This window comes from Spea bombifrons, chromosome 7 (genome assembly GCF_027358695.1).
Source record: "Spea bombifrons isolate aSpeBom1 chromosome 7, aSpeBom1.2.pri, whole genome shotgun sequence".
NCBI classification, from domain to species: Eukaryota; Metazoa; Chordata; class Amphibia; order Anura; family Pelobatidae; genus Spea; species Spea bombifrons.
In genome coordinates this window covers 25930233-25958020 of record NC_071093.1, presented here as the reverse complement: position 1 = coordinate 25958020, position 27788 = coordinate 25930233, and the positions used below count along the sequence as shown (strand labels likewise).

Genomic DNA, 27788 nt, shown 5'->3' with positions numbered 1-27788 from the left:
GGTATCTTAATTTGTATTCATGTTTTCTGAGGCTGTTTGAAAGACTGTGGACTGGAGTTTTATATTTCTTCAAGACTGATGGTGCCTTCTGGGGGTGTTTAAATATAAAATATACTTTTACCAGACCTGTTTAGTAAACTCAGATGAATGTTGCAGACAGATATCCTTGCACACTCTCAGATTTCTCAGAAAATGTATAGAATGGCACATTGCTATCATCATTATTATTTATTCAATAATGTTCCTGTTTAGTTAGACTGGCAACATAATTTAAGGTCATCTCCACTCATTACATTTTTTCACAAGAGGGTACAAGAACTTTCAAGTATAAACATTTCAAAGGGTATTAGGAAGGAAGGAAAGGTGGGAAAAGAGAAGACTTACTTTGCCTTCATGCAGTTTCTTTCCAGGATTAGTTTCTTCTGGATGATAGAACCACTTGACTCTAACAACCATGTTATTGCCCCACGATTCCCACATACTTTGGATGCGCCCAATGTATGGCAAGTTTGGCCTCCCAGCAGATAAGAATACTGCACAATCTCCAATTCTGATTATTTCCTTGCCACGAACAATAGCCTTGTAGAACAACTTCCTTGCCTTTCCTTTCATTCCTCTCCTCTGTAAAAGCATCAAAAATATATTAGCACATTACTTCACAGTTATATAATAAGGGAATAATTTACATTCCGCACACATCAAATTAATTCTACTAGAATAACAACCTCACTATAGATCTTAGGGAGTCTCAGAGGGGTATAGGGTTTAATTTGTCACAGTTTCACTAAACTCTTCCTATAATATCTAGTGCACATTCTTTTTAAGTAATAGCAGCCATATTAGGCCCCAAATGTTTACTGGAATTATGTCTGGGACACCTCTTTAAAATCAAATGTCAAAATGTCTCAGAGCCCCAAAGCATGCACGCATGATAAGACTATTTAAATGTGTATGAATCTTAGAAGAAAACTGTAAACCATTTCATAGACAATTGGCAACATCTAGAGATCCCTACAGACACCTATCAAAGGTATCTTATGTATAGTTTTTCTGCATTTAAACTTCTTGTATATATAAAAGTATATGTTTCCTTTTAAAATTATTCTGTAAGTGATTACATTTTTCATTGCAATGCAGTGTACTGATTAGAAAAGCTTAAGTCAGCTCTTCCCTTGCTATCCCTTTACCATACCCTCTTACCTTAGGCTACACATATGTGAGCTCAACAAGGATCGCAAAACAGCAACTCTAGAGATCTGTGATTGAAGAGACACAAATCTTTGTTCTGTGCTCAACCAGGTGGCTGATGGTTGCACAGTGACATTTTTGCTGTTTGTTCGGGTTGCTATAATGTTATAGAGACAGTGATGCTTTCTACATACCAGATACACGGCTGATTCTATAGAACTTTTTTTTCTTCTTTTACACATAATAATAATAATTTTTACCCTAATTATATATTTGTTTTTTTTCACAAGTTATAAATATTACAGCATTAAGAGATTTTAAAACATCTCCTGCAAGGCATTTTAGTTGGGGTTGTGGAGTGGGGTAAATGCATATGGAGGGCTTCTGCACACTCCTCTCATGGATTTGCAAAATGGGCAACATGGAAATTTAAAGAGACCACTCAACTATCATATGCATTAAAGTGCACACCATCAATTGTTAATAATTTCAAGAAAACAACACTAGAAATCAACCCCTAGCTACAAAATACAATACTGCTATGTGTTAGTGGGACTGTTAAATGCAAGCTATGAATTTAAAGATTGAGGTTTCTCTGAAATTACAATTTGACACATATTCTAAATTATGAAGATCACAAAATTAACCATCTGTAAATACCAAGCATACCTGTGTGGGCTTCCCAAACCATTTCCAGAGCTGTCTGGCTGGAAGGAATGCAGCAATCTTGGGTCTGTTCTCCACAGAGGGTAGCCTTTGCCTTTTGGCCAGCTCCTTGGTTGTAGGCAGATGTATTCCTTCTCTTTTCTTGGGTTTACCTTTACAACCTTTCTGTTGTGCTTGTTTTTGTGGCTTTTGGCTCTGAATATGGATGGAAACTTTGCAGTCACTGCTTGCTTTAATGTCTTTGACTTGCAGATGATGATGTGTATCTGCTGTGCTTGAAGCAGTCTCTTGGGCTTCATCTTCTGAGCTACTAGAGGAGTCATCTGTTGTGGAAGAGGAGGAAGAACTGGAGCTTGAGGATGATGAAGTTGATGAGGAAGAGGAAGAGGAGGAAGAAGACGAGGATGTTGACGATGAGCTACTGCTGGAAGAAGATGAAGTTTTACTTGAAGATACAGTTGTTGAGGTTGAGCTACTGCTTGTACTATCTTTCTGTGATTGGCTTTCTTTGGGATTTCTGTCATCATCTCCCTCAGATTCTGAACTACTGCTACTGCTGCTTTCATTCTCCTCTTTAGGCTCTTGAATTGCTTGGCTTTGATCAGATTTACTCTTTGAGCTGCCTACAATACTATCAAATGCTTCAGTTCCAAATAGGGGAGTATGAGAATCCTGTGGATGAGTCTTTGATCTAGAAGACTTTTCTTTGGCTTCACTGGTGCACACTGTTGAGTAGCCTAGACTAGTAATATTTTTTTCCGCTCTAACTGAAATGTTGGGGTCTTCAAGCCTCATCATAGCCTCCTTAGTTGTTCTAGTTTTTGGAGACATAACCCCTTCATGGTCTAATTTTACCAGTAGTTCACCATCTGTCTTCCTTTGGCTTTTGGCACTAGGTACAAACTCTCCTTGTTCCTCTGTCTGTCTCCTTTTCTTTTTATTCACATTTGCTTCTTGTACATTCTGGCTAAACAAAGCTATGCCGGTGTCGGAGAGTACATCTCCACTGACCATATTTGAAAACACGGATTCTGGATAACACTTTTGTTTCGTACTGCATATCTTAGTGGTGATCTTCACTTTTCCTAGCCTGGCTATTTTTGGTGATACAAATGAAGTTGAAGATTCTGCTGGCATGTGAGAGTTTTTCCTTTCTCTTGTTGTGTTTGGCTTTATTACATTTGGTTGGATGTCTTGGCCTGACTTGGAGCTCATTGAAGATTCATCTTCACCTGTGCTTTCTTGCACTGTTACTTCCCCTTTGACAAAAAAAACTTGTTTAATTCAATTGCACAGAAGATATAGTTGTCAATTATGATTATCCAGTTTTCACCAAATACTATTAAACCTCAAGCCTCACATGATGCCTTACTTTGGTTTATGTTTAGGACAGCTTTATCCCAATCCTACATATCCTTAAAATGCCTGTATTATAAAATGTATTAATATCCACTATTATGCTGGATGGCTATCAGGCATCCACTAGACTCCCTTGTGAAGTAATACTTTTTTTGCATTACATTTAAGTGTAATCATGTTTTACACTGACCTCTTGTCGGAGCATTTATCCTTTTGTAACCTGTACTTAACCTGTACTGTGTCATTTAATAAGTTAGATTGATGATTAGTATCCAATACATGTTTTTAATAAAAATCTGGAACACTGTATTTGCTTTATTATAAGGTTTTTTTCAGAGCAAATGCTGTGAAAAATACCCCTCGTCTCATATTCAATGTCGTCTTATAATCAGACCGTCTGACTACAAGATTAAGATTCAGATCTGGATCCTCCTCTCTGGCAGCCTCCACTTCTGCCGGGGCTTCTATGATGGGCGTGACATGACTTTCCAGTGCTCCACCATAGAAGCCCCGGTAGAAGTACTGGCCAGCAGCAGCGGAAGTTGTCTACGCGCATTATGCAGACGTTCACCAGCTGCCAGAGAAGAGGATCCCCTGCAGCACTGATGGAGACCTCAGGATCCTGCTCTCTGGCAGCCGGTAAAACTTCTGTGCGATGAGTGCAGACAACCTCCGCTACTGCCCTCCACTTCCGCTGGGGCGGGCATGGGACAAGGCAGACATGGGTAAAAATTGCATTTAATTACGGTAAGGTAGAACATCCACATACCAGATATCTGCTTGACACTTGGTTTCCGTCCCCTTGGTTTGTTCTTTACCAACACCTCTTCGCAACCGACAGAGCCTCCACTTTTCCCTTCTGCTTGCTCCTTGCTGGATTTCCTAACTCTGCGTTTTGCGCTAGGTACAAGTAAAGCTGGAGATGGCTCTGCACCTGCAGAAATAATGATATCACCAATGTCTGCTGTAGCTGCATGTAAACAGATAGGTCCAGGAAGCTTAACTGACCTAATAAAACAGTTTAAAAATGCAGAATAGCCTGCCTTTTTTTAGTGCGTCAGAAGATGTACTTACACTGTATTTTGTAATCTGGTGGTAAGAGGCGTATGTGAGACAGTGGAATTCGTCCTGTATCTCCATCATCAAACTCCACCGTAATAAGGTCTTTATCATCCTCCTGGTCTAAGTCTCCTAACCAAAGAGAAAAATGATCACATCCGACAAACTTTCTCTGAGCCTAAACACTGTTATTAGTGTCATAGTTTAGCCAACAGTTGACCCCTCACCTTGCATGATGGTGCCTGGATACAAACAACGATACTGTTGGCTCCAATAAGCCGCAATTCGGGTACCTTCGGGCAGGTAGCGAACTGAAGGTGGCTTAACATCTATGATCTATTCCAAAGGAAAATACATACTCAATGACAAGGGCAGCACTGTATGGACACATAGTGACACCAGATAATAGCAGATACATAAATCTTGCTGTATATGATGTTAATACCATCAGAAAGCAGTATAGTCAATAATACAAGAGGGTACAATCCAGGAAAATCTGATACACACATATATTGTCTGGTTTCTATATAGGAGTAACATTTATTTTACGTATCAGTAGTACTTTATATGTCTTTTATTAATACATATGCACTATATATGTATTATGTAGTTTCTATTGTAAATCCTAGTTAATGTAGATTTAATCCTATATACATATCCAATCTATTAAAATGTACAATCTATTTAAATGATAACCATTTGAATAATATAATGGTTGTTTGCTGTTTGTCACACATTCAAGTTAATATTACTCAAAATATTATTCTAGAACTTTGTTTTCCAGGCTAAACCTGATAATCACTGACCAACACTTACATCAGGCATTCCTGATTCTGGAAAATAAGTTTATTTATTTATCCAATAATTGTATCATCATATAACTGACTACTTCAATTAATATATTGATATTGGAAATTTCTATTGGATTTTGCCTGATACGTAACATTTGGGCACTGTATAATTAGTATAGGGCCCAAATAAAAGAGATGGAGGGGAACAAGATGAATAAGGAGTGCCAGTCAATCACATAACTTATCTAAACAGGAATATCCACATATTTCTGTTTTCCATTTTCACTGGCATCTGGCCAATGCACCACACAGACACTTCTTGTCTGTTAAACTTTTCGAAAACTCTTACTCCTTCTCATTAATACTTTACCTGGTCTTTTTGGTATTTTATGATCATCTTATGACAAGTGCTGGTATTTACTGTCCTCCCAAAACATGAAGGGAGCCAGATTAATCACAAAGAAGTTACTGATCAGGAACCCATAATCATGCACCAAAGTGGTATAGTTTCACCTCATCCTCCTTGTATCCTATTATATTGTAGTTTTGGATGCGTTGGCTGGAATTGCTGAATAAGTAGTTTGTTAGCCTGCTGGGTCAGAACTTCCATTTCCTCTGACTCCCAAAAGTCACCCGCCTAGGGGTTAGATGCCTTTGTTTTGGAGTCTGCATTCACATAATAATATTGGCTATATTACACATAGATTCTAACTTAACACATAGTAAACTCCTTTGTGGCCAGACTGACTTTTAGGGTAAATCAATGTTTGTTGAAATTTTTCAAATATGTGGGATACAGAAAAGAAAAAGGAGGGGAGCAAAAACCGTGACATCCAAGTTGGTACACATCAGACGGTATTCTGACAACCCACCCCCCGACAATCGCCCGCATAGCGACAAAATAACATCAGGAGACCCTTAACAGACATGTCTTAAGTAGCACGCCTAAGAGAGGGAGTGAGGTGCCTCAAAGGTTGCCGACTTCAGCGCTGCAACGAAGGACGCAAGAGAACGGCCGGAGAGTGGCCTTAAGTGCTAAATGAGCAGACTGACTTTTGTACCCTTTTGTTCTGCTGTGTTTGTGTTTTTCTTCTCTCTCATTCAGTGTCCCTACGCATTTTTTTTTTCAGGACAAGGGAATTCTTTAGATAACACCAATGCATAGGTTCATCGGGTTGTTTGAAATGCGCATGTGCCAAATGTGGCTTTTTAGCATCCAGTTTTTCAACTAGGAATTTCCATATCTGGTCATTTTGCCCTCATGTCCTATTTGCCTACTTGGGACATCTTTGAAGCTGGCCCATTCAATTTAACCCATTTAAACCAGTTTTTTTTTTTTTTTACACCTTTCCATGCACTAAATCTACGACCTGCCTTTTAAAATTTTGAGGTAGTAATTTTTTTTGGATATCGAGGCAGTTAACCAACACCAGCTGAGCATAGGTGATTGGCAATTGTTGTTAACAGGTTAAAAATCACATTAGGTGGTGTGTCCGACCGCCAAAGAAGATGGCTGCTTAGGTTCTCTGCTCGCATTTTTTTTTGGCTTACCATAGCTAATCCAGACGATGTGCCTTAGCAAACAGGCTACTACGGAGTCCCCTTACCCTGAGTGGTCCCTCCGGGTGCTTCTACCTCCCTACAAGAGTATTTCTGGATGCCTGCAGACTTGGCTTCCCAGGCCTCTGAAGAACATGAGACATGATCGCCTGCCATCTCATCCTCCCTGGAGGAGGGGATGGCTGCTCTTAACCCTACGCAGGAGCAACACGCACCGGAGGTGGTGCAGCTGTTTTCGTCATCGCCCTGGCATGCCAAAGCGCCTCACGTTATAATAGGGGAGACGGCAAAATAAGGATCAGAGTGGTCCCTGAGCCTGCGGCCTCTAAGGATTTACTGGCCCTTCACACCGAGCTCTTTTCCTGTATCTGTTGAAGCCCCCCCTGCCACTCTCTACCATGACCTCTCTGACCTAACGTTGCAGGTGCGACGGGCATTACGACCTCTCAAAGTGGAATTACAGAGACTCCGGATTCACTCTCTCTGGGGTCACCCATTCGCACAGCTGGTACGGCACAATAATACCTACTTATCTCTGAGGTACTATCATGAGCTTCCTTGCATACTACAAGAGTTGGGTCTCCCTGACATTCCTCCCTCCGCTGGTACTTGATATGGATGAGGCGTCTTTGGGGCCTTCTCTACCGCGGCTTGACCATAGACGGGCGTCTGGACGACGGGGTGGAAGTCTGCCTGTTGCTGGCGAGTTACCTGGGCCCCTGCATCTCCCACGACCAAGGGACATCGAGGAGTGATTGCCGACAGAGCACGAGGAAGAGAGATTTTTTTCCCCATACCCAACGGGAGAGATTGAGCGTTTCTGTCATGACAAATGCAGCTGCGAAATATCGAGGTCCGCTGGCCTCGATGAGTTCTTGTGGCTAATAAATGCATCACTTCCCCCTTTTTTTTTTTTTTTTAATGCCCCATAGCATCAAGACCGAAGTGCCACATAGATTCTCTGCTACCTCTACGCGCTGTTCCTTCCCCTTTAAGTCTCTAATGTGCAACTCCACAAGATGAAGATGTACTTTCTCTTACACCACTATGCATGAGGGCACTGGTCTCTGTTCGGTGCCTCTGGTTTCTGTTTCCCTCATTCGGCCCTTCCGTGGCAACACCAGTGGGACTACCGGCTTTACCTATTGCGCCTTATGTTCCCGATTAGTATGCACCACGGATAAGTTTACATTCTCTTTATTATTCTTATTATATAATTTATGTAAAAAAAATTCATGATCTGTTTCCGCCCATCTTGAGCGGTCGGGTAGCGTGTGTATATCTCACCCTTACTGCAACAGTTCTCATTGTTATCGCTGGTTTTATGTGTCATACATCTCGTGGTTCCTTGTGGTGATCACTAATGCCTTATATATTTGTTTTTTCTATTATTTATTTATTTAATCGCCTCATCTTTGAAGGGGTTGCCCCCTTTTTTTCCTTCTCTCTCTCTCCAACTGATGTCTTAGGCTTCATTGTTGATTATAACTGTCATCACTGCGAGGCGCGCAGGCTGTTTACACGGTTATTTACTTTTTTGTGCATTTTTATACGATTTGCTTTTTTTCTTTTGTTCTATACATTTGATTTGTTTGGTCGACTCTGCTCCCGCACAATAACGTCCTTGTATTGTCGAGTGAACCCTCTTTCTGGGTGTGCGGAGCGGTTGTGAGACTCCCTCAACAGGCGTCCTCTGGGTGCAACACGGCCTTTTTGGTCATTTGGTACGCGTCCATGGTTCCTACCCCCTTCCCAATTTTCCTCTCGTCTTCCCTTCACTTCTTCTCCCTTTCTTCTCCTTTTCCCTTCACTCCCCTTTACCTCCTCCCGCTTTTGCCCCCCCCACTATTGTTATGTCGTCCCCTGTACGTCCTGCATCCCTCAATCTGCTGTCTATCAATGCTCACGAGTTGAACAACCCTGAGAAACGCTTGCATCTGCTTCGTGACCTGAGAGGTGAAAGGGTAGATGTGGCATTTATACAAGAGACCCACTTCCTCGGCAATTGGATCCCTAAGATCTAACCGGTTTTATACCACAGGATTCTTCAGTTGTAATCCGACCGCTAAGACTACAGGTGTGGCCATTCTCATCTCAAAATATTTGCCCTTCGCCAATCTCTATTTGCTCAATAGAAATCATCTCCTGCTTCGCATGTTGGAGGATTTTCAGGACGGTATTCTGGTTCTGCCCCTACCCTCTTCCTTTCTACAGATGCAGAGAAGGCTTTTGACAGGGTGGACTGGTCTTTTATGCTGGCTACACTTTGTCACATGGGTTTTGGCCCTGGACTGCTCGCCTGGATCCAGTTGCTCTATCGAGCTCCCACGGCGCACCTTTGTATTAATGGGTCTCTTTCAGACTTTTTTTGCTTCAACTCATTCCACCTTTCTTCGATTTAGTTGGGGTCCCCACGCACCACACATTAAATTCAACATGCTGATCATTCCAAAATCTAGAGGTGGCCTTGCTCTGCCTTGCCCGCGGCCGTATTACAGGAGTGTCGTGGAATGGTTTCAAGCCTCTCAACACAAGCAATGGGTTGGAGTTGAAGGTGAGCTTGTTGGTATCCCAATTGGTTCCATCCCATGGCTTGCGGTTGACACGACGAGGCGTATGGCTTCTCCTCTTCCTTTTATACGAGATAAGTTGCGAGTTTGGAACGCCTTGACTCGTAGCACGCAGATCTCTTCCATTCCATATCCGCTCACCCCAATCAGGGACAATCACGATTTCCCTCCCGGGACGGGGGTTGATTTATTCGATGTAGCTTCGTCCAGGGAGGGCTCAAGGATCCGCTCATTTACGACCCTTTAGGGTCTTCGGCTGCTGGAACACCTGGTGGAGCCTGGTCCACCTACTTTGCTTGATAGGTTTAGGTATGCGCAACTACACAATTACTATCGCCACTTAGTACGCGACGTGCTGCAGGGCGTTTCCGTTTTTCAGTCTCTTTGTATTTTGGCCACACGCCTTACCCATAGTATATCCATATTGTACGGTTTACTGATCCAAACTCCAGAAACCCTGGCATTTATGGGAAAATGGGAGACAGCACTGCAGGTCATCCTCACGGACGCTGCTCATTGAGTAATAGGGATCAAGAAATTACATTTAAACTGCTGGCCCACTGGTATCGACCCTCTGCAGTGTCCCTGGGCTCGCTTTTGCATTTGTGGTGGCACTGCCCCCGAATAGTTCCCTTTTGGTCAGCTATACATAAATGTGTACAGTCCTTCACAGACAAGACTATCCCCTTCACACATGAATTCTACCTTCTTCAACACATGCCTTTTTTCGTCTCCTGGTACAAGAAATCGATTGTACGGCACCTGCTGACGGCTGCAAAGGCACTGGTACCTTTGCACTGGAGTGATCCATTCCCACGTTTGCGGAACGGTTTCTCCGAGTAGAGCAGAAACGGGAGCTGGAAGAGCTGGCTTGTAGTTGAGCAGTACCAAAGGACTAGGCTTCACTGGTTAACATTTGCCAATGGCCCTCAGGTCCAAGCCTTTCTGTCTGATGTGCCTGCATGAGTTTTTAGGGGATTGCTGGATCTGGTGCTCTACTCTGCAGTTCCCATGTTTTCCTTTTTTTCATCCCCTTGCCCCCCCCACGCCTCCTTTTCATGTGTGTGTTTGTATCTGTCTGTGTCTGTAGCTGTATATGTGGGTATGTACATTTGTATAATTATTTATTTTTTTCTCTTCTCATTTTTTATTTTTCTTCTTCCAAGCCCTCCTCATCTCTCAATTAAGACATACCACCCCCCGTTGTCCTTCTTGTGTGATATTCGATCTGAATCTGTACTGGTTTGCTAGAAACGCCTTGTTACTGAAGTGGTCTCTGCTACTACGAATGTTGCTTTATTATTTATATAATAAGTACTCCGAGATCCCTGCTATGCCCTTGTATACACTATACTGATTAAATGGATTTTGTATTCTCTTTTGCTTTCTGTGTTCCCCTCATGCCCTTTTTTCTCTCTGTAACCTTCTTATCTACTAAAACAAATAGACATTTGATTTACCATAAAAATCACATTAACATTTAGATTAATTCCCATACTTAAATCCTCAATGTACTTATTTGGTGTGTGTTATTGCACATATTCCTATTGTCATATAATTGACTATACACATCAGAGTTATTAATAATTAATCTTTCTATTTGTAACTGTCTGTCGATTCTGGTTCTGTTAAATGTTTTTATGACTAGACTGTATATTACACACTGTGTATAGTTGTCTTCCGGATGTGCTTTGGGATGAATGTTGCCTGCTCTCCCCGGTACATTAGAATTGCCATAAAAAAAAACAGCTCAGTGTGATATTTGAGCAGAGAAAGTCACCCAAGACTGTCTACAGCAGCAACATCCAACTTGAATAACCTGCTTTAAAATCTTTACATAGTAGGTAAATATTTCAAACCCCTATGGATGGTTTCAGGGTCATTGATGGTCTCAGAAGTTTTTAATAATCCAATATTAATGTATTCTTGTTCTATTCATGCACAGTGAAGGATCAAATAACCTAGCATCGGCCACATCGCTTTCCTATACAGCAGCATGCCTATTCATGAACCAGACAAGTTTAGTAATATTAGAACATACTGACAAGTGTCAACAGTAAAGACAATGTTTAAGTGGCTATCGCACAAACAAAATGTTTAACAATCAATGCGGGATAAAACAAGACAAAGTGACATGCTTACTTGTAAATTGTACTTCTTGACAACTAAACATTTGTCATCAAATGTTTGCACTGTATTAAAATGTATAGTTTCAAAAGGGTACTTCCAAAAAAGGAAAAATTGCAGCATATTTATGCTTTTTGTCACAGTGTGGCATATTTAGACTGTCAATAGGGTAACCAGTAACGTGTGCTAACTAGGTTTCTGCTATGTGAAGCAGAAGAGGAGAAAAACAGTTTTACATGGGTGGCCCTAAGGCCCTGTTTTGCAGTGTGATTTATCTGCAGTAAATCCATTGTTCACTACAGTTCAGTATTACTTTTCCAACACAAGTCTAAGCCAATGTCAAAAGCGAATACATGAATAAAGACGCTATTTGCTATTTTTTACACTTAACATATCCCGTGTAAGGGCGTTTGACACCACTAGCGGCATAAATATTACATTAATATTTTGCATGCAGTGTCATGTGTGACACAATTAAGTGTTGTGTTCTGATCTCCAAGAGACTTCTAGGTAATTAGAACTAGTTTCTCCATTAGCTGAGGATCCTGGGCAGATAAGTACTATTTACGCGAGTCTTACATGAGTTTTTGTGACAAACATTACTTATATAAAAATTTGGTGAGAGTTCCCCTTTGATACAAAGCATTTCAAACAATATGCCACATAATAACATTACACCAGAAATTCCAGATTAAGCTGCAAACCCACCTTATAAAATATACCTCAATATTACTCATCCTACACACATTTCTAACTGTACAACTTACAGCTTCTTGAAGGAGCTGCTCCTGACAATAGATATGCGGGCGGTTTCCTCTTTCACCCTCTATAACCACGCGATATCTGTTGAGAAAAGATAGAGTTTTAAAAATAAATGGAATTGAATGGCCATTCTATAATTTTACAATGTCCATTTTATATAGGTTGGCTGATTACTTACATGTCTGGAGAGTGGACAGTCTGTACATGGCCAGCATAAAGGAGTTTATCATCCATGGGAATGAGAACACGCAACCCATCCTTTAGGTCATCTTTATCAATGATACAGGAGTGTGGTGCTAAAAAGAAAATAAAATATAGATGTCAAACATGTTGCAGTCATTACCAATTTCACTGGTATTCCTCAAAATAAAGCTCACCAGGTGTGATTGGGCGCTCAGGATGCAAACCATGGGTTACATTCTCATCTTCAGAGAAGCTGCTATCCTGACTGGGCTCAAAGTCCTCCTCGGCAGCCATGCTTTCCATCAGCTTGCTTACTGCACCACCCTTTCCACGATTCTAAAAATAATATAATAATAAGCAGGGTCTTAATAAGCATCAAACATTCATCAAATACACATCAGCTGATTGGTTTAGTCATAATATATATCTGTATTGTTAAATAAAAGCATGCCAAAACATTCTCAGGCTGCGACACCTGCTTTGGTGATCCTGAAGTACCAATGATCTACAGGAGAGTTAATGGAAGAACACATTATTAGTATGGAGAGTCCGGGGATTTCCTTGAGGTTATAGTCAGCCATGCATTCTGCCTATGGAACTATTGCTAAATTTTATGTGTAGCACCCATAATGTAAATTTTGCCATGACTGTGATAATGAAACAATCCATTCACACAAGCATAATGAATGATTACTTGGCTACTTTGGTCAAAGTCTGCATTTTCATAAAGCCAAGGGGCTTTCTGGAAAATTAAAATGTAACTTAAGAATGGACATTTTTCTTAAGTTTTCTCAGTGTCATCGATTTCTCAATGTCAAAGTACCTTACAGTCATGTATAATTCAACTTTGAGCAACCAGTGGATTTCATTTGAAAAACTTCATCCAAACATAACTGAAGAGTCCTACCAAAAGGGAAGAACTCACTGCTGTACCTACAGGGTCTACAGCTGCAACTGGGCCAGAGAAGGTTTTTTGATGGTCCACAACAGTTTGATTTTTACACAGAATGTTCTCCCCAATAACCAGGGTTAGAAAATGAGAGCACATATATCCTGGATGCTTATTTATGTATGTGCACTATATGACCTAAAGTATACAGGAACCTGATCACACTTATATGAGATCACATTCCAAAATCATGGGCATTAATACCCATGATTTTGGCCCTTCCTTTGTGGCTGTAACAGCATATATTCTTTCGAGAAGGTGTTCCACAGATTTTGGAGTCTCTATGGGAATTTTGCCATTCAGCCAAAATAGAATTTGTGCGGTCAATCATTGATGTTGGATGAGATGGCCTGGATCAGTGTTCCAATTCATCCCAAAAGTGTTCAGGTCAGTGCTTTGTGCAGACCCCTCAAAGTCTCGGCTCACCAAACACATCTTTATAGACCTTACTTTGTGCACAGGGGCAAGGTCATGCTGGAACAGGAAAGGGTGTTCCCCAAAGGAGTCCCACAAAGTTGCAAGCATTCAGTTGTCTAAAATGCCTCTGTATGCTGTAGCATTAAGTACTACCCTTGAACTTTGCCCAACCCTGAAAAACACCCCCAGACCATTATCCCTCCTCCATCAAACTTTACAGTAGGCTTTATGTTTATGGTAGGAAGCGTTTCCCTAGGCACCCGCAAAACCCAGATTTGTCCATCAGACTTCCACATAGTGAAGTGCGATTTATCACTACAGAGAACAGACTGAGGTACTACAGAGAATCAGACTGAGGTACTAGTGTTCAGGGGAGGGCTGGCAGCCTAAGGCCTGGGGGGCAAGTCAAGTGAAGTGGCTCCGCCCCCTCGCACTCACCTTTCACCCCTCACGCTGCTCCCATTACTCCCATTACTATGCGGCCATCAGACTGCTGGAAAACTTATCTAAACGGCCTCTGGGTGCTGATGCCCCCGGCCGGCGCTGCTTTAATACTATTTTTGTTTTCCATTTAATAGCCGATCCGGCTTGCCATATTAAATTTAAAAAAAAAGTATTAAAGTAGCGCCGGCCGGCGGCATCAGCACCCAGCGGACGTTTAGATTAGATTTCGGGCCCAGCCCGCCCCTGCTAGTGTTATTCTCTATGGCTGCTTTTTCTGCTTCAGCACCTGGGTGACTTGCCATAATTGATGGAACCATGAATTTATCTACCAGAAAATCCTGAAAGAGAATGTCCTGTCATCAGTTTGTGACCGATTGAGATGCTGTGGAAACACCTAAACTCACTAATTAGGAGGGTGTCCATATACATTTGGTCATACATTTTTGGAGAATGCATGGGCTACTGGGACTAGAAAGTCTTACGGTTCAACCTGGTGAATTTGGGCTGGTTGGCGCATGGCTCGGGACCTAGATCCCGTTTCAGCACCTGTAGTTGAGGTGGTCACATTTTTGTCTTTGTTATTTGAACATCAATGTTTATTGCTTGACAATTTCCGCTTTTCATTTGGGATTTTGGGGGGTTCCGTAGGGTCAACATCCCCTGGTTTGTCATCTGATGAAAGGTGTTAGGTTGTCTCATCCACCTAGGGCTAAATATCAATATAGGTGGGACGTTAATTTGGTTTTGAATCTGTTTGAATCGTGGCCTGTTAATGAGGAGTTATACCTTCATCAATTATCTTCCAAATGGGTTACATCATTCTGTTGGATTTCATGCAAGCGTGTGGCAGAGGTTAGAGCCTTAGATTCAGATGCTTGAATTTTTTCTCCAGTTGTTAGGGACTTTGATTAAGTCATTTTTTTTTTTTTTATCTGGCGTTCCCTGACAACCCTAAATTATGTCCAGTACTCGGTCTTCGGAAGTAAGAGCATAGGGTATCTTCTTTTCACCCTATTGACATGTCCCAATTATTATCATCATTACGAGCTCCGTTTCGTCAAGTTTCTTCGGCCCGTTGGGTGAAGACTGTTGTCATCTGCTGAAGTGGACATGGAAGTTTTTGCCGCTCACTCTATCAGCGGAACTTCGGCTTCCAAGGTCTTCACGTTAGGAGGGGTCGGCTGGAAGACCTTACGTGCGCAGCGAATTGGTCACAGGAGTCTACATTCCGTACCTTTTACTTTAAACTGATTTCACATGTTTCAGTTATTGTGCAGTTTTAAACTTGCACAGTAGGAGCCTCGGTCTCTTGTACTATTTCAGGACGAGAAGTCATGATTTTATTAAAGACACGGAGGTGAGTATTGTCCCCCCCCACACACACACACTTTCTTGGATACTTCCATTGGGTGATTTTAGTGTATCTATTTCATTTTTGCAGACTCCGTTCGGTATGGTGCAAATGTTTGTGATTTAATAATTTGTATATGTTTTTTCCTTTTCTAGGAAATGTAATACCATATTTTCTCTTATTTCCAGCTTGAAACCCTTTGGAGTTTGATGATATTCACCTACTTCTACAGTTTGATTTCTTGAGATTTCGAGTTCATATGAATGCTGGACATCAGAAGATGTTATTGTGTCAAAGAAAGGATTTGTTTGGTTTTGGGTTTATCTATGGTCTGATGGGGGCCGAGTTGGGACAGTCTATGGGCATCCCTGCTATGTTATGTTTTTCCCATCATGAAATAGTAAAACCATGCAATTATCTAGATTGTGGAGCAAGATTTTTTCATTCTCCCCCCCCCTACAGCTATACAACTATAGGTACACCCAAGCCCCAAAATAGCTTCCTCTTTTTTATGTTATGAAAACAACTAGATTCCCATCTGCAAGTGAATTTGTCACTATTCTGCAATACATTTTTGAAAAACTAAAAATATGTTTTATGATTATTAAACAGTCCATCTATACCATCTATACATGGATTGTATATGCTTTCACCATTTTCTATGCAACAGCCTACTACTGATCCAATTTTCTCTTCCTCTTTTTTGTGTATTACGTAATTCCAATGTTATTCTCAAATAGATATTGATGCTCCTTAAATTTTATATTGTGACTGTTCATGATGATGATGATGCTGAGAACTCAAACATGTTTTTCATTGAATATTTTTTGGACCATCTATTTAACTTACTTGCTATGCATGTACTAACAAAAAAGAATAAATAATAAGAATAAACAACTCAGTATCATGCCTCTTATTTAACAAAAAGTATGAAATGACTGCATACGATCTCTAGATTTGCAGATACAATTAACTGAAACAATGGGAAACAGTGCTACACCTTTATTACAAAATAGAATAATACTCTATTGCTTTTGAAAAGCACAAAGTAAAACAATGTGGTGGATCGATGAGAGGTAGATAATATCTAATCAGTCGAAAGGCAGAAAGGGGTTAAAATATACTTTGAAGGAAGAGAAACTACTTACAAGATGTCAAAATCTGAAATAGGGGCAGGGAAAATTATATGCAATATAAGGCGTCTATGATTACACAGAATTTCCAGAAATTTAGGCAGCCGTGGGATGGGAATAAGGCTGTCCTCCTAATAAGGCCAGTAACAATAAGTTTCATGGCCTCATTATAGGTGGGAAATGGTGAGTAGATGGATACAACAGATCTTCACATCTGCTGTAAAATGTCTATGTTTTAATAATGTCCATTAAGTTTGAGTAGCTGTTTTACTATTTAATGTTCTATGGTAATACACTTTTATATAACCAAATAGCTTAAGTAACATCCATCAAATTCAACCTGTTGAAAAACAAGACAATAGCCTTCAAGCTCACTGATCAGTTGAAATAAAGATAAAATAGGAAATTGTGTGGCTGATCACGCACAACCTTTATACAACGGAAACATGTTTCATTTTAACCCCTTGACTGCTAACGTGTGCTGAAAAACACAATATATGGTTTGTATAGTTTATTCCCAAGAAATTTACTTCTAAATGCATTTAAACGTGAAATGCACCAAAATGCTGAAAACCAGCTTAGCAGCCAAGGGGTTAAACAACCTACTTCCTTTATTCCATTCTGTATTGTATCGATGGAAAGCCTACTGCATGAAATTCATATACACCATTAAACTGAAAGAGTTTATCATAAACCATTTCCCCTAATTTATCACTGCTTATCAGCTGTGTACTTATGTTGGGCACTGCTCTAGCTCCATGGCAGCTGCGTGCCGAGATGTCATATTCTGACACTCTGCCTATTAATCCCTTGATGACAATTGCCGGTCCGGGCACGTCACCCAAATTCAAGTCGATAACGACAAATGACGTGCCAGGACCGGCACGTCTTTAAACGGGTGCAGAAAGCGATCTATTTTCGCTTTCTGCACCGAAACGGCGTTGCTGTAATGCCTCGACCTCGAGGCATTCAGCAACGCCATGATCGGCACAAAGGGGCCATCTCTGGCCCCTCCCCGGGGCGTCAACATCCGCCATACTTTGTATGGCGGCGGACGCCCATTTTAAAAGCCTTTAATTTAAACTTAAATGGTGTCGCTGGAATGCCTCGATCAGGACACCAAACACTTACCTCTTGATGGACTGTGACCGCTCCGGAGAGCGGTCACAGCCGCAGCTGCCGGTGATCTTCGCCATCAGCAAGATGGCGGCGGCCCGGGAAAAAAAATAATAAAGATGAAAAGGCTCGCTAGACGGTCTCCAGACCCTCTAGAGAATTCTGGCTCCACTTGCAGGTTGAATACAGGTACTGCATTCAACCATGCAAGTCAATGGAGCTCAGCTTTGTGTGTGATTAGAAAAAATTAATTAAAATAAATTAAAAATAAAATTAATAATAATTAGAAAAAAATAGTTAAAAAAACCAGTAAAATGTAAAAATAATTTCCCACTGATGTCACTATCAGGGGAACCTTAAAGTTGAAAAAAAATTTTTTTTTTTTTTTTAAAAAAGGCAAAAAAATAAATATATATATATAAAAAATATATTTTTGTGAGCAAGTCCTAAAATTAGCATATTAGCTTAAAACAATTCTCACATGGAAAGAGTTAAAATACTGGCATATTAAATGCCCATGGGGTGTCTACTTTTAAAAAATGTATGATTTGATGGGGTAAATTGAATTGGCTGGGTTCAACAAGGTCCCAATTAACACGGGGGGAAGGATGGCCACACATCTAATTTCCAATTAGAAAAATGCACACGTACCAAATGTGGCCTATTAGTTCCCCCCAAAAATGACAAACCCATGCATGTGGGGTATCACTGTACTCAGGAGATGTTGCTGAACACATATTGGGGTGTCGTGTGACAGCGACATATACCAGGAGCTGTAAATTCATACATAAAGTAGATGTGTGTGGGAAAAATACACACACAAAAATACTACTGCAAACTTTGAAAAAATGCTGGTGGTAAAATGTGTGCATGCAAAGAGTTAAAATACCAGCATTTAAAATACCCTGGTGTGTCTAGTTTTCAAAAATATATGGTTTTGTTGGGCACACTGAAATGGCCCGGCTCAAAGATGTACCAAATAGGGCATGGGCAGTGGATTCCCAAATGCCAAAGTTCAACATTGAAAAATGTGCATGCCCCAAATGTGGCCCTTTTGCCCCCAAACAGCCAGGCAAAATCATTCATGTGGGGTATCACTGCGCTCAGGAGATGTTGCTGAACACATATTGGGGTGTTTTGTGATAGTGACATATACGAGAACTTTTTAATTCATACCTGAAGTAAAATGTGTGTGACAAAACAAATGCAAAAAAATGACTACCACAAAGTTTGACAAAGACTGGTGGTAGATATGATGCATGGAAAGAGTTAAAATACTAGCATTTGAAATACCCTGGGGTGTCTAGTTTTCAAAAATATATGGCTTTATTGGGCACACTGAAATGGCCCGGCTCAAAGATGTACCAAATAGGGCATGGGCAGTGGATCCCCAAATGCCAAAGTTCTACATTGAAAAATGTGCATGCCCCAAATGTGGCCCTTTTGCCCCCAAACAGCCAGGCAAAATCATTCATGTGAGGTATCGCTGTACTCAGGAGATGTTGCTAAACACATATTGGGATGTTTTATGATAGTGACATATACCAGAACCTGTTTATTCATACCTGAAGTAAAATGTGTGTGAAAAAAACAAATGCAAAAAAATTACTACCATAAAGTTTGACAAAGGCTGATGGTAGAATAAGTGCTTGGAAAGGGTTAAAATACTAGCATTTGGAATACCCTGGGCTGTCTAGTTTTCAAAAATATATGACTTGATGGGGTAAATTGCATTGGCCGGGTTCAAAGATACTCAAAATGGCACATGGGGGGAAGAATTACCAGATTTGGAAAAAATGGCTTTGAAATAGCAAAACGCTACCTGTACATATTGCCCCATAACGTGTAGAAAAAAGCAAAAAAACATAAAAACATTGGGTATTTCTAAACTCAGGACAAATAGTAGAATCTATTTAGCAGGTTTTTTTATTACCTTTTATAGATGAGTAAAAGATTTTTCAACTAAAAGTTAGAAACAGTCATTTTTTTCTAAATGTTTCACCATATTTTATACTTTTTTTAATAGTAAATAATATGATACAATCAAAACAATGTCATCTAAAGAAAGCCCTTCTTGTCCTGAAAAAAACAATATCTAATGTGTGTGGGTTCAGTAAACGGGAAAGAAGAAAATTACAGCTAAACACGAGCAGCGCAGAAATGTTAAAACGGCCATTGTCACGAAGGGTACAAAAAGTAAAATCAGCCTTTGTCACGAAGGGGTTAAGGTACAGTATTCATTTGAGGCTGTACTGATCAGACAGGTCATCTATAAATAAAATGTAATGCCCTCTATTTTGTAATTGAGCCAGTTGGTGAAAATCAGAGATGTCCCTTGTAACTGACTCACTGAGCATCAGTTCCCTGGGAAGCATCCACCGACATTATCTAGGTCCCCTATTTACAATCCTCACCTCCTTCTTTATGTCCTTAGATTTCAACCTCAATTTACTCTTTCGACTGCAATTTACAGAGGTTGTGACAGAGAACTGTTCTTCAGGAGCAGAGCTGCTGCTGCTGCTGCCAGTGAAAGGAAACGTCTCCTTATTTTTCTTCTAAAGAAACAAAAGTATAGTAAATAAAATGTCATTCAATAGTTCCGGAAACATAAAAAATATTGTAACCCACAGCAGAGGACATTCATTACCACAGTGTGCACTGCCACTTGTCACTCTTGCCAGAAGCCTAACATGTTTCATTTTATAATTTACATTGATAATGCCAGTGCACAACATTTTTCAGATACTTCATAATGCAAAGGCAGGGTTAGGATGTATTAAACTGAATGTACTCCAACAACCTTTAAAGCTCACAATAAAGTGTTCCAGGTATTTTACGATACCTTTTTGCATTTGATTTGCATGCAATAAAAAGTAAGGTGGACTCCATATGCATTAAAAATGATATGACATTGTTAGCATCGATAGGCTTTGTATTTCATCTCTTAAGCAATGGCTGTTTCACCAAACTCGTGATTTATATCAGGTGTTTTTATGTAAATCCCTTCAGTCGCATACAAAGCCTCTAGCTGCATGCACTACAGGTGCATCCATTTTAAGTTTTAGAGAAAGATGACTACCTAATGTCACTTAAAGACATGCACACACCTTGCAATAGTATTCTTTTCGTTCTTTGCCTTTCTTTGGGTTCACCATTGAAAGCTTGCTGCTGCGAACAGGTTTAGAAGTAGTATGTGAATTGGCGGTTGTCACTGGCAAGAGAGTTGCAGTACTGGTCGCATCATGAAGGAAGATCCTCTCACTTCGACGCCTACTCCACAGGTCATCGTCACTAACTTCTGGTCCAAATTCATGGCTGAAGTCCTTAGGAGATTTTAGTTTCTTTAACTTCTGTGGCTTGTCAAAGAGCTTCACCTTCTCAGTACTGCAGTCTTCCATCATACCCAATGTTGTCCTCACAGATTCTGTTACGATTGTAGGGGTCATGCTTGGTGAAACGTTCTTCAGTATCTTTACCTCATTTTCTGAATCTGTGTATTCAAACTCTGAACCTGTGGATAGGATGCGCAAAACAACAACAACAATGAATACACAACTTGAGCCCATTTTATTGTTATACTGAATGTTCGAGAACACCATAAGTGCAATGTCCCTTATGAATTTTAACTGTCAGCATTAACACATTAATTTAGCAGAAACATTCTGCCAGCAGATGCTAGGGTGAGTAGCAAAAAACATCTCTGGCACAAAAGAGCATTGAATGCTCTCCATACATATTGCCTCAGTCGTTTGTTTAGTACCGTCACTTAAAAGGGACCGTGCAGTACTAGACATAAGAGGCAGTAATAGTTAGGCAACATCAGCTTATATCCACACTCTCATTACTTGACAGATGTTTGTATGGAGCTCAGTTACTGATACATCACTTTATACAACTTATACAATAGATACACTTTATCAGGACGGAGTGTAAAATACAAAATATAGATCAGTATATGGGTTAGGATGCAGGAGATTATTCATTTATACTTTGCGCACATATGTGTGGGTGTGGGGCTAGGGAAGCCGAATAGTGGTGTGTGCTGTGTACCATGTGAATAAGCAACCTCCTGCGCTCCAAGAAAGAAGAAATAGAGGGAAATGAGAGAGGAGAGAGACAAAAGCAAGAAAGGAGAAAGATGGGACAAGAGAGGAGAGAGCAGGGGGAAAAAATGACAAGAAAAAGTAGGGGGAGAGAGAAGAAAGAGGAAAAAGTATATTGCATATATATATATGCAAGTAGTTGGGTCTTTATAATGCTTTGGTTGATTCACAGGCACTATGTCCTGTTCACAAATTACATGTAATCAATGTGATCAATTTTAAATTCACTGTGGTTGTTGGGACTCGGCATCATATTGGTATTTACCTAATAAACCTACTTCATGGATAAAATAAAATTAGTTAAAATTTAGTGTTGCACATAAAAATCAAAGAGCTTACACAAAAACAAGACACAATCATATTTGTGTACCGACTCACCAGTCAGACTTTTTCTCTCCTCCTTGTCAGCCTTTTCTTTTGCTTCCATCTCAATGACCGACCGAGGTGAAGAGGTGACGGGGCTAGGCAGAACACTTGCAGCAAACCGAGCAAGAAGGCCCAGGCCACTTTCCTCCATGTAGCGAGGTGTCAAATGATCTAAACTGTAATCAAAATCTTCCTCCTCCACAGAGCTATAATCTAACAAACGGAGAGAGAGTTAATCACTAATCACAAAATACCAAATGTTTAGTAAGAACAGCAATCGCCAATCTAAATTATTACAATGTTTGAGAACAAATGTCACCGGCAAGTATGCTTACGGGTATGAATAAGTTGCAGATACAATATACAAGGTGAGACATTTCCATAGACCAAGGGTTCTCCCTCCCCGTAGGGTGAATAAAGGATTAAAGTGGGGCCAATATTAAGTAAACACTAGCAAAATAATGTGTATACAATAATACATACACATAACAAGAAACGATGGCACCCTTACATGGATATTATCTAAATATCCATGTAGTAGTAGTAATAATAATAAAATGTTGAAGTTGGCTGCACACTAAGACTGGGAAAAGTGGCACATGACCCACCAGTTTAATAGTTTTCTAGTTCAGTATTTCGGGGGTGAAGATTTTTATCTATTATCTGCCCAACTGAATGCAACAGACTTACCATTACTCTAAAAAGAAGCGTACATCACAATGAAACATTAAGCAGATGTGAACAGAGGATACTGGCATTGTCATGGTATTTTGGCTCGTACTATCCATCCAACAAACTGTATTTAAGGCGTTCCTACTGTTTCTCTAATGGAATACTCTAATCCCATCTAAATTCTTTACATTGACCAACAAAGAACTATTGTTAACCTTTCAACAGTAACGTAAGATATTTAGCAATGTTTGCACTTATCTATCCTGAAAATATTTAGTATTATTCCTGCTCCCCATACCACGCAATACAAAACCATTATGTACTATTCTTCAGCTTCGGTTGAAGGGAACAAGTTTGACAATTTCCCCACAAGCATAATGAGCTTTAAAACAGGTAGGCTTTGGGGATTATTCACTGAAGTTTCAACATAATGATTTCAACACGCATCAAGAAGGGCCACTCTCCCGCAAGAAGAGTGTGGGTGGGCACTGTATAATGCAGTAAAATCAGTGAGATTTAATGAAAATCACCCTAATTTTTTTAAATATATATTAAATGGAGCTACCGCTGCCCTACTTACAGGAGGATCTTGGGAGTACTGTCCCATCAAAATGCATCATGAAATTGGTAAACTGAAAATACAACTTTTCTACAAACTCATCTGCAAAGCAACTACTAGGTGAATAAGCAAAGTATTTTTGATAGGCAAACGTTTTGAAAATGGTCCAAGAACAGATTTTTTCACATGCTCTGTTGATTAGTTTGAAGTTGCTTCTTGGTTTAAGGTCCAAGTTAGGACATAGTATGTTAGACAATATATAGAAATGTTACTTGTTAAGCAGTGACAGAATTCCAGAACGGTTTTTTTAGTTTCTAAAAAAGACCAATGTGCAACAGGACAGGATGGATTTTGAAGCAGTCTAGGAAGGAACAAATACAGACAATGGACGGAATACAGACCCATTACAAACGGCAGGACATATTCTGTCACAATGCCAGGCAGGCAAGAGAGCATACAAAGCAGGCTAGGTGAAGGCAGACCATAGACAGCTACTGGGTCCTCACTCTCTGGCTTTCCTTTCCTTCTTTATTTAAACAGAAAAAAACACCTCATGAGAGATTAGGCCTCAATCACAGGTATTTTTTTTTTTTTTTTTTTTTTTTTAAGAAAATGTGTGAATTTTATTCTGGTTTAGCAACAATGCAAAATAACCTTGTTTTTACATGCACAAGCTTCAGGTACAAAAGTGAATTAAAGTCTACTGTGTACATATATTGCATTATATAAAAACACAGCACAAGACTCAAGAGATTTTATAACCGTTCAATTGACTACACTGGGGAAAAAAAATGGCAAGTAAGATAAGTACTGTTTTTTGTTCACTTTTATGTCTGCTGTAAACAGAGGCACTTAATGCATTATGACTTCCCTTTGAAAATTCAAACGTCCCTACAAAGGGGAACATTTGAGCAACTTTATGGAACACAAGAGCCAGTATGGAGAATTTAATAAAGCTTTTGAACTTTATAAAATTACAAAGGGAAAGGATTTCGCCTACCTACATTAAAGTGTTCATGGTTCTGGTGGCTTGCAAACTGACCCACGCTGTGCGGTGTCTGCCCTACTCCAGCCAATCACTTTGCTTCCTTAGTGCAGCGCGAGAACAAATGCAAGAGACCGATACAGACATTCAAAGCATCATGGGGTAAGGGTCAAGGATGAAGGAATGCTCAAGCAGCTGCAAGGAAAAAGCAAGCATTCTAGAAAAGTTTGGTTAATTTCTGCAACTGGTGTTTTGGCTCATTTTTTGTTTAGTGTTAAGGAAAGTTTTTGCACCCAATATTATTCAAATATCCCTTTGCAAACCGTAGTTATTTACAATATTTTTGTAAATACCGGAACTGGATCAAAACTATAGAAGACTTGAGTTTATTAAGAAACTTTAAAATACTGAATTTGCACATCCGTACTTGGTATGGTAATTCATGTTAAGTCATTCTTTATAATAAATAAATAAAAAGTCAGTCATCTTTTTCTCGATTTCATTAATAAAGATCAAAATCTTACAACAGCGAAAGCAAAGATCCTAAGTATGTTGCCACTATCTGCAAGACATACCCTAACATCTGTCAGTGTGGTTTAAGTTTTCTTCTGTAACCTCTTTAAATTTACAGTAGTTTTACTATATTTTTAGATTATATAAATGTTTACATGTTGCCTCTGTATTAGTTGGGTTTAAGGACTGATTTTCCCAGGTTGTCTATCATGGGGAAATACATTTACATAAAGCCCCCCCCCCAAAAAAAAATCAAAGTAATTGTTAAGATATGTATGAGTAATTTAGACCCAACTTTGGAGGAAAAACTCTAGTACATGTCATATATATCGTATGTGTATAATACAAATGCCATTCTTCCCTTAACAGACCATGGCTATTTTTATGATGTTTAAATGTATCTATCCCCTTGATAAAGTATAAAAAAAGATCTATTAACAATTAGTCACAACTGTTAGTGAGGAGGGATATTTGAATAATAGTGACTGCGTGATTATATCAGCAAAACAGAAGCCATTGATGTGATGTGAGGGATGGAGAAAAGCAGAATGAATTAAAGCCATTCTTAGATTACCTATTAGAATGCACCGCAAGAGACACAAAAGCACACTGGTTTAGTTAAAAATGAATTTGAAATGTTTAATAAAACTTGGTAATACAAACATCAAATCACACCCCACATAAAATCTCAATAAAAAAAAATCTTGTGAAAATATAAAAAGTCATGATGGAAAAAACAGACAGGAGGCTAAATACAGCTCAAAAAGAGCCAATATTCAAAACACAACTTTACAGATATAAAATATTTTTCAATATAGCAGACAATGCTGCGAAATGCAAAGATGGTCCACCTGTGACCATCATCAGATCCCACCACACCCAATTATAACACTTTTTTTGTGAATCTAGTAACCTTGGTCAAGCGAGTCCTCCGTTGAATCACTGAAGAATGATGCAGCCTCTCCATTTGGTAGCAATGAACAAAAGGGTTTATTTCTACCGACTTCTTGCTTAGACTTGACAGTCCCACAACTGGACGTTGCACTTCCTGGAGAAAGAAGACATTCTGGAGTTTTTCGGATCTTCCTAGACAACAAGTTGTACATAGGATGCATTGATCTGGAGCTGGAGGGCCAATCTGTTCTAGGATACTGCTCATCTTCTGTGTCTGTATCTGAAATCAAATAAAGTTTTCAAATAATGTGAGTCAACAAAAATATCAATGTTTTGAACTGAGTGGTAAATATAAAACTTCTCTGCTCAAAGAATGAAGATTCTGCCTGTTCTAGTATGAATAAGAACACAAGGTGGAATTAACATTGCATTGCACAAATGTTTAAACCATGACATCATAAAAAATGTGCAGACTGAATTGTATTTAACATTTTCTTTCATTTTTGGAAGCGTCTGAAGCGGTAGAAAACCACCCAGTACCTAGTAACTGCTGAAACCAAAATTGCTAGATCATATTCTTGATGATTATTCGAAAAATCCATGCTTTAAGTTATCCTAAGCGAGATGAAGAACAGAAAACCCGACCATTACTCACTATATGAGCAGCTGCTCACTTCTGACAGTGTGGACGTGTGAGTTTTCATAAGCTTTGACATCACATCCATCTTCTTTAATTTTGTAGTCATTTTGTTTTTGCCTTGCTTTGGGATTATAAAGGGAAAATGCAAAGTGTGTATCTGTTTGGATTCTGTGGCTGATGCAGTCTTTTTTCCTTCACATCTCTGCTTCCCAGCACTGTTCTCTGAAAGCTTAAACTGAGTCTTTAGGTTGTCCTGTTTACCGAGATACAAGGCTTTGTCCAGCTTGGTTGCCAACAGATCCTGGTCATTTGACTTCCTTTTCTTTCTGCACCTGCTTTGTACCTAATGTGAAAAAATAGTCCAATAATTTGTTATTTCTATGGATGTCAACAACATTTCTATTGCTTCTCAAGGACAAAAACATTAACGAGAAGTGTTCTCAGAAACTGGGTGCACTGATGACAAATATACTCAAATACAAAGGCGTTTTTACATATTGTGATGGAGATGTTAAATGTTATCAGTATTCAATTAAAAGGTGCTATTCAACTTGAATACAGCATCACTGTACATTACACTACTGAATGTCCTTCCTACACATAACAGTGTCATCATGAAAAATGTTCTACTATCCCTTGCAAATCTAAGTGGAACACCTTTAAAAGTGGCATATGCAGAGTTATATATTGGGACCCAAAATATAATGCGATCTCTTGTCCAACATTTCAAGTCCACTCCTGAATTATTTAGCCAAATTATTACATTGTAACCTTTTTTACCTTCCCAGTGAGTAGGTGAACATTCATGTAAACCTTCCTGCAACAAACTGAAGTGAACACATGCAGTGCAATGTATGTGGTTACTTACCAGCATAATGATAGGAGTAGTAGTAGTAGTAGTAACTATTTTTGTGCAGTTTTCTGCAATTTATCCAGTATCTGTTAACAGAGTTTGTCACATTCAGTTTTTACCGTTTACTAACCTCGTACTTTGAACCTGAAGATCTGTCCATTTCCTCCCAACGTTGCATTCTGCTTTTCAGTTTTTCACTTACATTTTCCATCTCATCCTCTTCTAGAACATTCATCAGTCTATTTCTTAAAAATTCCCCTGTCTCCGAATCTTCAGAAAGCAGAAGACACTTGCTGTAAGAAAACACAATTGAAGTATGAATAAGAGAAATACAACTGCTGGGAGCTCAAATAAAATACGTTCTTGTAATAAGTAATGCCAGGATATAAATTATAGCGGTTACGGAGAAGTTTGATATTATTTGTTTCCAAAATGAAATCATATCCAATTCTTCTGATACCTGTCAGAATGACCATCAATACCATGTTCCAGAGCAGTCATGACACTTGATAAAGCAATAGTAGGTTT

General features: G+C 39.5%; 1 protein-coding gene across 2 annotated transcripts in view; it reads right to left on the bottom strand.

Annotated features, from left to right (window-relative positions):
• Positions 1 to 27788, bottom strand: part of TNRC18 (trinucleotide repeat containing 18) — a 64583-nt gene that overhangs the window by 4086 nt on the left and 32709 nt on the right. For both annotated transcript variants that reach the window (XM_053470671.1, XM_053470673.1), the window contains 14 exons: positions 27391 to 27553; positions 26423 to 26750; positions 25787 to 26047; positions 22157 to 22357; positions 20783 to 21186; positions 20090 to 20230; positions 12460 to 12601; positions 12261 to 12378; positions 12088 to 12163; positions 4500 to 4608; positions 4288 to 4404; positions 3983 to 4147; positions 1858 to 3113; positions 385 to 621 (listed from right to left, as the gene is read on the bottom strand). In XM_053470671.1, coding sequence (XP_053326646.1) covers positions 385 to 621; positions 1858 to 3113; positions 3983 to 4147; positions 4288 to 4404; positions 4500 to 4608; positions 12088 to 12163; positions 12261 to 12378; positions 12460 to 12601; positions 20090 to 20230; positions 20783 to 21186; positions 22157 to 22357; positions 25787 to 26047; positions 26423 to 26750; positions 27391 to 27553 — 3718 coding nt within the window. The remainder of the gene's footprint in view (positions 1 to 384; positions 622 to 1857; positions 3114 to 3982; positions 4148 to 4287; positions 4405 to 4499; positions 4609 to 12087; positions 12164 to 12260; positions 12379 to 12459; positions 12602 to 20089; positions 20231 to 20782; positions 21187 to 22156; positions 22358 to 25786; positions 26048 to 26422; positions 26751 to 27390; positions 27554 to 27788) is intronic.